The sequence below is a fragment of the Rousettus aegyptiacus genome, unplaced genomic scaffold (genome assembly GCF_014176215.1).
Source record: "Rousettus aegyptiacus isolate mRouAeg1 unplaced genomic scaffold, mRouAeg1.p scaffold_m13_p_1, whole genome shotgun sequence".
Classification (NCBI taxonomy): Eukaryota; Metazoa; Chordata; class Mammalia; order Chiroptera; family Pteropodidae; genus Rousettus; species Rousettus aegyptiacus.
Genome location: NW_023416284.1, coordinates 31,894,914 through 31,907,922, shown reverse-complemented (window position 1 = coordinate 31,907,922; position 13,009 = coordinate 31,894,914). Strand labels below are relative to the sequence as shown.

The 13,009-nt window shown below is 44.2% G+C and overlaps 1 protein-coding gene across 4 annotated transcripts in view; it reads left to right on the top strand.

Moving 5' to 3' along the window:
- AGBL4 (ATP/GTP binding protein like 4) overlaps nucleotides 1-13,009 on the top strand; it is a 992,639-nt gene that overhangs the window by 897,188 nt on the left and 82,442 nt on the right. For all 4 annotated transcript variants that reach the window (XM_036233744.1, XM_036233741.1, XM_036233757.1 and 1 more), the window contains one exon: nucleotides 9,480-9,591. In XM_036233744.1, the coding sequence (XP_036089637.1) occupies nucleotides 9,480-9,591 (112 nt within the window). The remainder of the gene's footprint in view (nucleotides 1-9,479; nucleotides 9,592-13,009) is intronic.

Here is a 13,009-nt window from a genome sequence, read left to right as displayed (position 1 = left end):
ACATCTGATCCAGTGCCTGCCCAGAGCAGGGGTCACCCTCAGAAGTATCCCCAAGTGACAGCCGGGCCCCTCTGTTGTTCACCTCCAGCCAGGTCTGGGTGGTTCTCTCTCCCTTCCAAAGCGTCATAGTGCACTGATGCCAGTTCCGATTATCTGCGTCTTCCCCTCCGTGAAGGATTACTCAGGCTCAGTCTGCTGTTTCCACAGCAGCCCTTTAGCTGTTTCAAGACTGTGTCCCCACTCCTTCCTGCTCGCTCCAACCACTCCTGCTCTCCAGGCTGAAGACCCCCAAAACCTTCCAACTTCCCGCATGGAATCTGAAATCCATTCCTCTCCCAGTCCTTCCTGCTGTCCTCCGAACATACTCCAGATGTTTGTCATTGTCTGTCTTTGAGGTATGGTGTCCACCACTGAACAGTTATGATGATTACAATGATGATGATGATGGTGGCAGCAATGTTGATGGTAATGAGGAATAGTTAACATCCAGCGATGTATTGTTTTACTTAATTCTTAGAACAACTCCTTCATTATTCTTATTTTGCAGATGAGGAAACTAAGGCATAGGTAGGTCAGGTAACGCCCTCAAGTTATAGAACTAGCTAGTGAAACAGGAGCAGGGAGGGACTATCACAAGCCTAATTGTGAAGACCATACTTTTGATACCACCCATATATACGTTGCTATCTGACACTGAGCTCATCTCAACTTAAACCTTTCCACTTGCATTTCTACTAAGTCACAATTTCCCATCTACTACTAGAGCCTTACAAGAAGGCTGTGGCATAGCCAGGGCAGGACTCATTTTCCTGCTTTGAACAAAGAAGAAACCAAGCCACAGAGAGGCGAAGTAACTTGTTCAAGGTCACACAGTGAGTGAGCCGCATAGTCCAGATGAAGCATGAATGACAGCAGGAGCCAGACAGAACCTTAGCTCCCGGAGACTCTCTCCTGCTTTATGTAACCTGAGTGATGTTTCTATGGAGGCTGAAAGGACATTGGGGCTGGCAGTGTAATCAGGTGTCTAACCCACAAGTGCACACCGCCAAAACCAATTATTCAAATGAGCTTCCCAGCCAGGTTCCACAGAAAAGGCCAGATGGCTAGATGTCTGTGGAGGCAGCTCCCCATCTCTGTCCCTGAGAGCGGCTGAATAGCATTTCAAAGTTAAGAGTTGATAGCAAGTTGATTTTAATAATTGACTCTACAGTGAAGACAGGCTTCTGAGGAGACGGTAACCCAGAATGAGTGGCTGGGGAGTCCAAAGGAACTAAACACCATGATGGAATCAAGAACTTCATCATTTCTGGTCTTAGTTCCTCAACCACTGCTCGAATAGTGTCAGTTTTCTATATGAAGTTCTTCCATGGCTCCCATTGACCATCAGAAGGAAACGGAACTCCTTAGCTCGGTATTTAAGGCATATGCAGTGTCCCAGAACTTCCTTCTCAGCTTCATCTCTCACAATCCACCTCACCCCTGCCCTGTACCTCCCCCTTCCATCAGTCCCCTTGCCTTCCTGGGCCCTCTCCAGTGCCCCGAAGTGGCCTACTCTAGTTCACACCGTGGCCTTCGCTGGCACTCTGCCCCTCCTTAAGAAGCCTTTCAACCAAACCGTTTCTTTCCACTCTTCTTTGTTTCCCTCTTTCCCTCCCCTCGCCCTCTTTTCCTTCTCTCCAACATTCACCCAGAGCATACTCTGTGCCATGCACTGGAGATCTGAGATGGACTTTGCCCTCACGGAGGAGGTGCCATTTAAGATGAGTCTTGAGGGATGAGTGGGGCTTAGCCAGAGGAAGAGCATGGCAATACATTCCAAACCAAAGGGGTCATAATGTCAAATGACAACAGTGATGATAATAACACAAACATAAAGTGTACTTATACCAGCTGCCAGATTCTGTTCTAAGTGTTTTATGTGTATTGTTTCCAGTGGAGATGTAGGGGTGATAACTCATCATATTCCCACTCCTACTCTCATCCTGTTTCTGCCAAGTTCAAAGGAGGTACAGAGATTAGAAAGATAGAGGTCAAAGTATTAGCTTTATTATTAATAAAGCGGGATTTGGAAGGCATGGCTTATATCTATGGCTAAAATTGGCCTATTTTTACCTCACTGCCAAATTCAACTTCCTCACCAGCCACAAGCAGAGCAGGAAGAGAGCTGTCTCCCAAAAGCACACCATGTGGCAGAAAGGAGGCCAGAATGTACCCTCCCTACAGAATGAAACAAGCTGTGCCAAGAGAGGCTAGGGCCAACAAGCCCTGCACCTTTTCTCAGGCTGACCAATCAGATAAGTTCCATCCAGTCCCTCAGGAAGAGGAAGAAAGGGGATGGAGATGAAGAACTATTTTCTCTATTCCTGGGGACTAAAAGTCCCCACTTGGATTGAAAGCAGTTCGGGGTTTGTCCCAACAACCCGCTGAACCTATAAGGTAGGTTCTTGTATTATCTTCATATCACGGACCAGGAAGCTGAAGCACAAACAGAGGTTAAATCATTTGCCCGAAGCCCCATGATCATAGGAGATCCAAGCATCAAAACCAGAGAGCTAGCTTGGAGCCCAAGCACTCAGCCTCTGAACCTTGCTGCCTGCGCCCTGAGTGAGCAGGGAGCCTGGGAGAATGCCAGTTGGTCTGGCGTGGCTGATACACGTGATTGGGGCTGCAGCCCACAGTATAGGTTCAGACACAACACAAAGGTCCCAGGGCAGGTGGAGGTCGACCTTCAGTGCAGCCCCAACAAGCCTTGAGACTTGGAGGAACTGCATCATCCCACAGGAAGAGGCACCTCTTTGTAATTAGCTCATACGACTTATAGGATCCTTGCATAGCGTACAAATCGGGGCCTTGGTACAAGAAGCTGGAGGAATAAGTAGGGACAAGATTGTGCAAGACACTGAGGGTCATACCAAGATCAAGTCATAAGACCAGCTAACATGCGTATAGCGTTTATCTCAAACTCGGCAGCGTCCCCAGCATTTTACACAGCTGATCTCATTTAACCCTCTGAGGTAGGTAAAATCCACATTTTGCAAATTGGTGCTGAGGCCCAGAGAGGTTAAGCCACACAGCTAATGCACAGCTAAGCCAGGGTCTTATCCAGGCAGCGTGGCTCTCAAGTCCACCCTCTCAGTCTAAGCCGCTTCTCAGACCAAGCGGACAGCGGTCTTGCCAGCACTCAGATCTTTTGAAGACCTGAAGGACTTCTCTTCCCCTTTGGGTTTCCTCTGCCCTTTTTCACTTAAGAAAATGAAATAGCCAATTCTTAGCCCCAAGGCCCAGTGCACTCCTTTAGAAAATGTGTTCCTCCAGGCTTGTCACAATGGATTTTTTTCCTGGTCAGTGTTCTTATAAAGAGAAACATAATCCATTAGTTCTAAAATGGACTTCCAGCTCTACAGTTACATAGCAGCGTGACCTTGGCCTCAGGTTCCCCATCTTTTGAATGCAGGGACTGGATTTTATGAAGTCTTGGGTGCCTTCTGATTGGTGACTGGCTCACAGAATTGTTATAAGTAATGTGGAAATCCCACCTACCCACCTCCCATCTTGCACCCTGACCACCACCAAGCCTGGTGTTTGTCATCAAGCAGAGGACAGGAAGGAGGAGAGATGAATCCCCAGAGCGTATGCTTTCCATGAGAAGGAAGGAGGCACTCCGACAAACCTGCCCTTTGTCCACTAGGAATAAGTTCTGGGAGAAAAGGCCTCAGAAAGTGTAGAGCTGGAGATGATCCTTTTCCAGGCATGGTCTGAGCACCTTCTCCCCCCAGTCCTGCCACCCTCCAGAAAGGCCACCATTGCATGATAAAGACCTGGCTGACCCTTGGAGGCGAGGAACCTGAGGACTACCCCTGGCTCTGCTAGGAACCTTGGACAGGCCCAAGATTGCTTCACATGGTCATATAGTTTGTGCACAGAGGCTCTTGGAAGGAGGGGGCCAATGGGGGCTGCAACTCTGCTTCCACCCCCAAGTCTGGCCAGAGCAAGGGGCATCATTTTGTATTTAACCTATCCAGAAAGGGAACCTATTTATAAGTTGTTGACCTGGACGGGGAGATTGGGGCATGGGATTCTTTGTTGATTTTTATAAAAGTTCCCTTCATGCTAGTCTCCCATTTGAGACTTAGTTTCCCCATTTAAAAATTAAGGGTTTTGCTTACACCCCTCACCTTACATTAACCCCTCTATCACGTACTGACCTGACTCCCAGGACTGCAAAGAGAGAATATAGTCATGGCTAAGAACATAGGTATAGGCTTTAGAGCCAGCAAACTGGGTTCAAGTCCTGCTTCTGTCATTTGTCCTTTCTGGCTACAGGCAAATTATTTAACTGTTCTGAGCCTTTATTCATACAGTTTAACTGAGAGTCAGCTGTGTACTTGACACTGTGCTAGCACTGGAGATTCAACGGCAAATGAGATAGATTCAGTTTCTGGCCTCCCGTGGCTTTCAGGTTTTTAAGCAAAACAGATGAATTGGTCCAAGGTCACAGAACTACTCAGTGGTAGGTCTGGGACACAAACCGAAGTCCTTCTGACTTGAAACCTGTGTTCTTATCCATCCTCCTCTCTGCCACCACAGCCCCGGTCATAGATATCTCCTTGTTGTGATAATCTAAGAAGGGGTGTGAAGGAAATGCTTTAAATATCCTGGTGGTGGTGATGAGGAGTAGACGTATTATAATCATCCCTTGTGTTTAGGACAAAGGACACTGCCTGCTGTCCTCCATCTTCACCACAGCACAGCCCACCCCACCTGCTAAGCATTTTGCAGAAGCCGTGGATGACAGATTGTCTGGCATTCTGACACTAGCCAATCAATAAAGCTGGAAGGTGCCTCAGGCCAAGGGCAATTGAATCCCAACCTTTTAGTGGTATTAAATAAAGCGATATTTATTTTGCTTTTGGTGCAAATATACATAATCCAATCCAGCTCATCGGTCGTGCTGAAAAACTGCTGCGTTTGAGGGACGATTGCATGCAAATGCCATACATCTCTGCTTGTCAATGCCACCCTTCCAGGAGCATGCAGCCCCACAGTGCTCAGAACAAGATTGATCTGGAGCCACCAAGCTGCCTTTTTTTCTATCCTTTACAGGAGATGAAATGGAAATTATAAGAGTGGAATTAAAATCATTGCTCTCATTCCAGCTGCCATTATTGCAACAGGGATGAGGCATGATGCCCTTCATGAGATGGAGCTATTTATTTGCCATTTGAATAATGTTCTCTGGAACCACTGCATCTCTGCCTTTGGGCAGAGGAGGAAGAGACCAGTACAGTACAGGAAAGAGCAAAAGAGTAGCCTAGTATCTCTTTCATAGATCACACAATCTTGCTAATGGCTAGAGGGACCTCAAAGGGTCACTATAGAACATCCTGGCATCAATAAAACCTAGGTTCAAATCCCAACTCTATATCCTAGCAATTGTTAAGTGACCTTCTCAAGGTCAAATCTCTCTTGCATTTTATTTGCTCTTTTATAAAATGGGGATAAATAATTCCTACCTCATTTGGGTATTGTGTCTAGCATATAATAGGTATTTAAATATTTTTCAAAATATATCTTCAAGTAATTATCTAAATCTTGTTTGCAGACCTTCAGGACATTTGTTTATGCATTTATGCAACTATTAATTCACTCATTCAATAGATATAGTGAACCTTCTCTGTACCTCGGTCCATAGTAGGTACCTTGCAGTGGAGGTAGGCAAGATGACTTAGACATAGTCCCTGTCTTCACTGGGCTCACAGTCTGGAAGAAGAAAGAAAAGATACGCAAGAGTATGTTCAATTCAGGAGAAAGAAATTATATGTTATACGGTCATATATAAATTTGGATTTTCTTGAATGGTCCTAATGTCAAATATTCTGTCTCGTTGGTACCATCAACAGCTCCATTTATATCATAACATGGGTCCTGATTTTGAGTTCATTCAGATATTTCATCTTAAAAATAAGTAACAGAATAGAAGAGCACCAAGGAGACCCCCGATTTCACATTTGGTGACTAACCTGGCAGTCATAAGAGTGAGAGACCGACAACTTGTCCCTTCCCCTGTCTTTAGACAGCTGATTTGGGTCCTGAAACCACTAAAGAGAAAGAGCTTGCACCAGGCTTGCCCTTCTGGTGCTTACAGCTGAGTTAGGGACACAAGCATAGCACATTAGTAGCCTGTTGGAAATAGGTATAATTTCTAACCATTCTCGCTTCCCTGACTTTGCACATGCTGCACCCTCTGCCTGGAATACTCTCTCATGCCTTGACTCTTGGCACACTGTTATCACCTCTTTAAAGCTCAGAGCAACTTGAAGTCTGCTAGAGGCAAAGATTGGGTCCCGTGTAAATCTCAAATGTTGAAGGGTGAATGCCCAGGCTATAACAATAAACCAAGCTCTTGACAAATAAAAATGCATGCAATTAATGTTAAGATACAGATAACCCTTGATGATTTAGTATTTCTTTAAAAAACTGTATCAATCCTTTTTTTTTTTAAAGACTATTTTGTTTACTTTGTATTTAACTTTATTAGAAAGGTATGCTTCCTCCAAGTCTCTAATTTAGGGGGTAAAGCCACTATTGGTGTTTTAGAATCATATGAGAGAGCTGGAAGAGACCAGTTAGTGAAACATGACTCCCCTGTTTTACAAAGAAGAGTACGAAGCCTAGGGAAGCGAGGTGACTCTCCCAAGAAGATAGAGACTTTATGCTATACAAACAAGGAGCATTTAGCTCATCTGTTTTCTGTAGTGGGAGAAAAGGAACAACTACAGTTTTATCACCTTGTAATGATGGAGGAGCAAATCCCCTTCCATACCATCTAATTAAAGAGTTAGATGCTGGGCATTCTCCTCCTGTCCCCACCCCCACCCCCACCCCCACACATACAGACAAATGCCTATGACATTAGGAAGAAACAGAGCGTGGATATAAACTCAGCTCCGCCTGATACCCAGACTGGCGGAAAAGATGAGATGTTACCCCCGGTCAGTGCTGTCTGCTGTGCACTCCAGCAACCTGTGGACTGAAAACTTAGCCTATGTCAGTCATGTAGGTTGTAGCATAAAACAATAATAAAACATTTTTGAGCTGCTATTATGTGCCAGAACATGTGCTAAGTTAAGTTAGTTACATGTGCTATGTCATTAAATGCTCACAACATTGTCCTGAATTATAAATGGACATAAGTTTGTGAGCATATCTTCTTTCTCCTGCTGGACTATGGTTCTTGAGGGCAGGGGATGTCACAAGACTTGTCCACCAATCCCGATGTCACCTCTTTTTCAAGCAAGTTGTTTATAACCTCTTTGTGCTTCCGTTTCCACATCTGTAAAATGTGAATAACAATAGAGTCTCCCTCATAAGGTTAGCCTAGGCAAAGCATTTTGGACTCATTAAAGTACTTAATTCTTGAGGCAGAGTAACATTAGTAATTGCTTGATTGTGTTCCCTCGATGGTGACGCCGCTGTAACCTCTATATAGAGCTATCTCTGTTCTCACTACGATTAATGAGAAGCCAACATCAGCACTTGGCTGGTCTAAAATACAGCAAATCGAAGACAATATAACAAAACTCCTTGCCAGGTATTCAAGGCCCATCTCCTTCTACAGTTTCCCCAGTACCACCTCCGCACCACATAGTCTATGATTCAGTCAAATCCAATTGTCCACCATTCCCCCAGTGTCCTAGGCGATTTCATGGTTCCTTTTATTTGCTTACACTTTTCTTTCTGCTTTCAACTCGAATGACTTGTCCTCACTGAAGCCTGTCTGCACATGTCCCCACAAAACATTAGTTATTCTCCTACAGGGTCCCCATCATGCTTATTTTAAGTAATAGGGGAACATTATTATTATTTACCCGCCATCCCTATCCCAACCATCTTAAAGGAGAAGTGGATTCTCAATAGAGTCCTTTATTTTTCTGAGTAGGGTGATAGATGGGAATGCAAATTTCATAAGCTGAGAGGGAGTTAAATTGTATTGCTTAAAGAAATAGAGAAAGGGGCTTGGAACATAAGATAGGAAAATAAAATAGGGAGAGGGGTAGAGAAGAAAAAGGGGGACAATTTGGGCAGAGAAAGAGGAAAGAGGAATATAGCCAGTATGAGTTTTGAATCTGGTTAAAACTGCAAAGAGCAGAATTTTATCCTATAGGTGATGGAGAGCCATAGATGAATCTTGATCAGGAAAGCAAAATAGATCAGTGTGGGAGACATTCTGGGATTAGGAGGAGGATGGTAATTTGAATAGTGAGTGAGTACAGGGTTTCTGGATGTTCACCTCAGCCCAGGCACCCCTGGTGAGTGCCTACATACAGTATGTGCAGGCCCAGCAGATAGAGGCATGGGGACAGAAACCTGGATGAGGTACCTCTTCGAAGTACAAGCAGGGCTTTGAGCAAATCTGGAGCAAGAAGACAAGGAAGAGGGAGAGGAAGAGAATCAGAGGTTACGGTGGAACTTGCCCTAGTGAAATTTTTTAATGTGCCCAAGGGAGAGTATGAAGAAGGTGGACAAAATAGCTTTCACTGAGCAGGTGACATTCAGTCAATGACTTGAAATAAGTGAGAGTGAGTCATTCAGACACCTGGAGGGAGAGAATTCCAGGCAGGGGGAGAGACTGTACAAAAGCCCGAAGGCAGGATGCACCGGGCGTGTTGGAGGAAAAGAGGGGAGGCCAGTGTCCGGCACAGAGAAGCAAGAGAGATGGTGGTAGGGGCTGATGTCAGAGGGGTCAGCGGGGATGGACCACATGGGGGCTTGTAGCTTGTTGTAAGGACTTCAGCTTTTACTCTGCATCTAACAGGGAACCATTTGAGCACAGAGAAAAAACACAATCTGACTTATGTTTTAAGAGGATCACACTGGCTATTATGTGGAAAATGGGGGGCATGGGCGGGGGAATAGAGTAAAGGTGGAGTGGGAGGGTGCAAGCGTGGGAATGAGGAGACAAGGTAAGAGATTATATTACAATGCTCCAGACCTTGGTCCAAGCTCAAGGTGATATCAGCGGAGGTGATTAAAAGGTGTTGGGTTCCGAATATATTTTGAAAGTAAGGACAATGGATTAGCTATGGGTGTAAGAGGAATAAAGAAACACCAGTGGTCTTTGCCTGAGCATTTCTTTCTGCTGCCCTGTATAGGAAATGTGCATGAATCTGTGGTCTTGGAGCACAGACACTCAAGTGAGAGGGCTCCAGAGAAATATTTTTGAACATTTCTGTGACTCAGTTTCTTCTTGTATAAAGTGAGAATTATAATTGTAGTGACCTCATAGGGTTATTGAAAGCATTAAATGAATTAATATATGTGAAAAGCTTAAAAATGTCTCTGGCAAAAAACAAACAAACAAACAAACAAATAAATGCTAGGTAGTGACATAAGACTGTTCCTATTCCTAAGTGTATTTTGATAAATGAGAAACTTGGCTTGTCCCATTTATACTGACTTTTACTTTGGGTACTACCTAGGTGCTCTCTGATGGGATTTGACCTGAACCGTCACTGGCTGGATCCCTCTCCATGGGCCCACCCTACCTTGCATGGGGTGAAACAACTCATCATCCAGATGTACAACGACCCAGTGAGTAACTGAATCCCTTGGCAGCTGCTGGTCTATATGACTTATTCTGAGAAAAGGCAGTTTTATACTGGGGAAGTTCACTAAGAGCTTCAAATTAGCAATTCAGGGCCAAAATCACAGAGCCATTGGGCCTACTTGTCTCTTCTCTGAATTGGACAGACCCAAGTGTCTTTCCCTACCCATCACAAATACTGGGTTCAGTTGTAGAGATCTCGTGAGATGAAAGAAATATACTAGAACAGATATACATTTGTCAGGGCTCTTTGATTAGAAGCAAAAGAGATAATTTAAGAAAAATAGGGAATGTATTAGAAGAATACCAAAGTATCTCATATAACTGAAGACCATAGACTGGCCTCCTCCACCTGTAGGGAGCATGTGCCAATTGTCACATCCAGTTCCTCCCACCACTAGACAGTGACTTACTCTCATCTACTAGTTCCAGTTCTAAAAGGACTATGATTGGCCCAGCTTGGAGGATTTGTTCACCTATGGGCAAGTCATCTCTGGCCCAAGAGGCAAGGATATGTAAGGACAGGATAGCCTCACTGGTTGGACTTGGGGGGCAGTGGTGACAATGGTAAACCAGTTCCCAGAGAAGAGGGCCCGCTATTCCAGAAAGAAGAGGAACAATGGGAGTCCACACTGAGTTTGCTCAGAAGAGCAGGACTTTGTAAGAAATAGAAGACACCGGGGTTTCATAACTTAGAGAAAGGAAGCGGACCATGATCATTCTATCTCTGAAGAGCTATCAGAGAGAACAGGACAGTGATCTTTCAGGTGGAGACCAAAGGAAGAGGTAAGGCCTATAGAGAAATAGCGCTTCTTAACACTTAGAGCTGCCTGAGAATGAAGTAGGTATGTAAACTGTGAACTTTGGCTTACTAAAAGTGTTCAACCGGAAGCTAAATGACACTGTCAAAAATGGTGTATAGAGAAGCCTCAACTGTTTGGAAGATGTTATAGTGAGATTACATCTGAGTCTCTTCCAACGTTGATAGCTATGATTTTGTGATCCTCTTGACTGACATCAGGCGACACATAGTGATTGCTAAGAGTTGGGGTATTCCAGAGAGGCATCGGTGTAACTCTTTGAAGATGCCAACAAAAATTACCTAAATTAAAAAACAACATATATGTTAACCAGACAGAAATGTGCGCTTAAAAATAAATGCACATATTAGAGAAAGGATTAACGAAAAAGTAAATCCTAGGTGTAATGTAGCTAATTCAACTGTTATCTTGATACTCCTTGAACTTGGCTCTCCTTGGTCTTTTTTATAGCCCACCTGCTGCGTCATTTCTCATGTAGCCATATGGCTTTAGTATATTTGCTTCCTTTTCCAGCACATCCTTCCTTGTCTACAAAAGAAGGTGTTATCTGTGCTCACCAAACCACTTTACTACCCTGAGCTCTCAATGCCATCCTGATCAGCTTTCCTGGCAGAGAGAAACTGCTTCTGAATTTCTCAGGAGGGATCTGTTGTCTGCTGGCTTCTGCCAAACACCCCAGCCTCCACCTCGACATTGACTGAAGTTTTCCTGATAGAATCACAATCCTTTCTTCTTCTGCCACCTCTTCTCAGAGAGAACGGCTCCTTCATTTTTTCTGACCTGGCTGATAATAGATATTCAATAACTATTTGTTGAATTGAATTAGATTGAACATGGCAAATCCTCTTATGCAAAATATACTATGGAGTATAGACACAAAACAGTTATTCACAGGGAGGACAAAGAGGCACGATAAAAGAAAAGACACAGGCAGGCAGGAGAAGTGACAGAGTAGGAGACACTGAGCAAGTGGTGTTTTAGGTGAATCCCAAGGAGAGAACTGGGGAGTGAAGGGGCGGGGAAGAATCAAAGGAAGGTTAGGTTTGCTAAAGAGAAGAGGCTTCAGCCTGCCAATGCCATCCTCAGAAGCCATTGATTCTTTTTCAGTAGATACTTGCCCATCTCACAGAACATAGAGGAGACAAGATCGAATTACAGAGATGTTAGGACCCTCTTTTGTGCCATGAATAGGTCGGTTGTCAGCTGGCTGGTCTTAATAAACACACTTGGATGCTGAGCTAGTTGCATAAGCTGTATCCTTCTGGAAAGTCCACTCCTTTATGGCCCAAGCAAGAACATGGAGCGCTAACATAGGGGTCAAGCTGACCTGGAACGGGATCCCAACTCCCTCAGTCTCCTTCTCTCTTCCCCCTTCCCTCTCTCCTTGCCTAGTCTTTTACTCCATTCTTTCCTTCCTTCTTTCCATAAATGTTTATCAAATACTTTCTATATACTGTTCACCGCTGTTCTAATAGTGAACAGAACCCTAACCCTTGCAATCTAGGGGAGAAATAGATATTAAATAAGAAAATACTGATAACCATAGATTTACAAATTGTGTCAGGGGTTACCGAAAAAAACACACCCAATGTGACCAATAGGTAGGATGCTTGTAAGTTTCAGCTTGCCGTGGGGCAGTTCTGGCTCATATCTGTTGTTCTGGAGTATTTGTCAATACTGCCCCCTTTCCTCTTAAAAGGGTCACGTATCTTTGCAGATAAATGTTTTCAACTTTTTCAGGTAAATACCCAGAAGAGGGTATTTCTATGCTTAGTATTTTGAGGACCCTCTGTACTGTTAACAGAGACTCGTAGACATGGACAATGGATTAGCCATTACCAGAGGGGAGTGGTGGTGGGGGGGTGGGGGGAGACAAATGGGGTAAAGGGGGTCAAATATTTGGTGCCAGAAGAAATTAAGCTTTGGGTGGTGAACACACATGCAATATATCTATGACATATTATTAAATTGTACACTTGAAACATGTTTGATTTTATTAATCAATTTCACCCAATAATTTTGATTTAAAAAAGTGTCCCAGTTTGGGTGATAAATTACAGTCTCTCTACTTAAAAGCTATGTGAAAGTACCTAGAACAGTACCTGATATGTAGCAGATGCTCAGCAAACATTATTTGGATTTGATTCAAACTCACATTTGACTTCAAGAGTTATCCGGGCCAGTTGCAAACACGTCAGTGCCCTGAGCTATCTGCCCTAATAGCTTTAAAGGAGTTTCTACTCCTAACCTTCACTGTCACATAGTCATCACAGTAGCTCAGCCCAGAGCTATCTAAACTGCCAGGAGAACTTCTGGCTTTGTTTCTAAATGCTCACAGCCTCACCCTTTCCATCCCATTGGGCTTTTGTTCACAGAATCAACAAACAGAGAATCAGCAAGACCCTCCCTGATGGGCAAGAACTGTGTCTGTGAGTGTAGTGGTTCCTCATTGACCTCCTTCGGCCCGTGCTGGGAGCTGGGAATAATCAGAACTGGTGTCCACCCTGAGGCGTTCCAGCCAGGTGAAGAGAGGCATTTACAGACAATTATTCTGGGTCATTTGCAGAGAAAGGCGCAGGGGTTG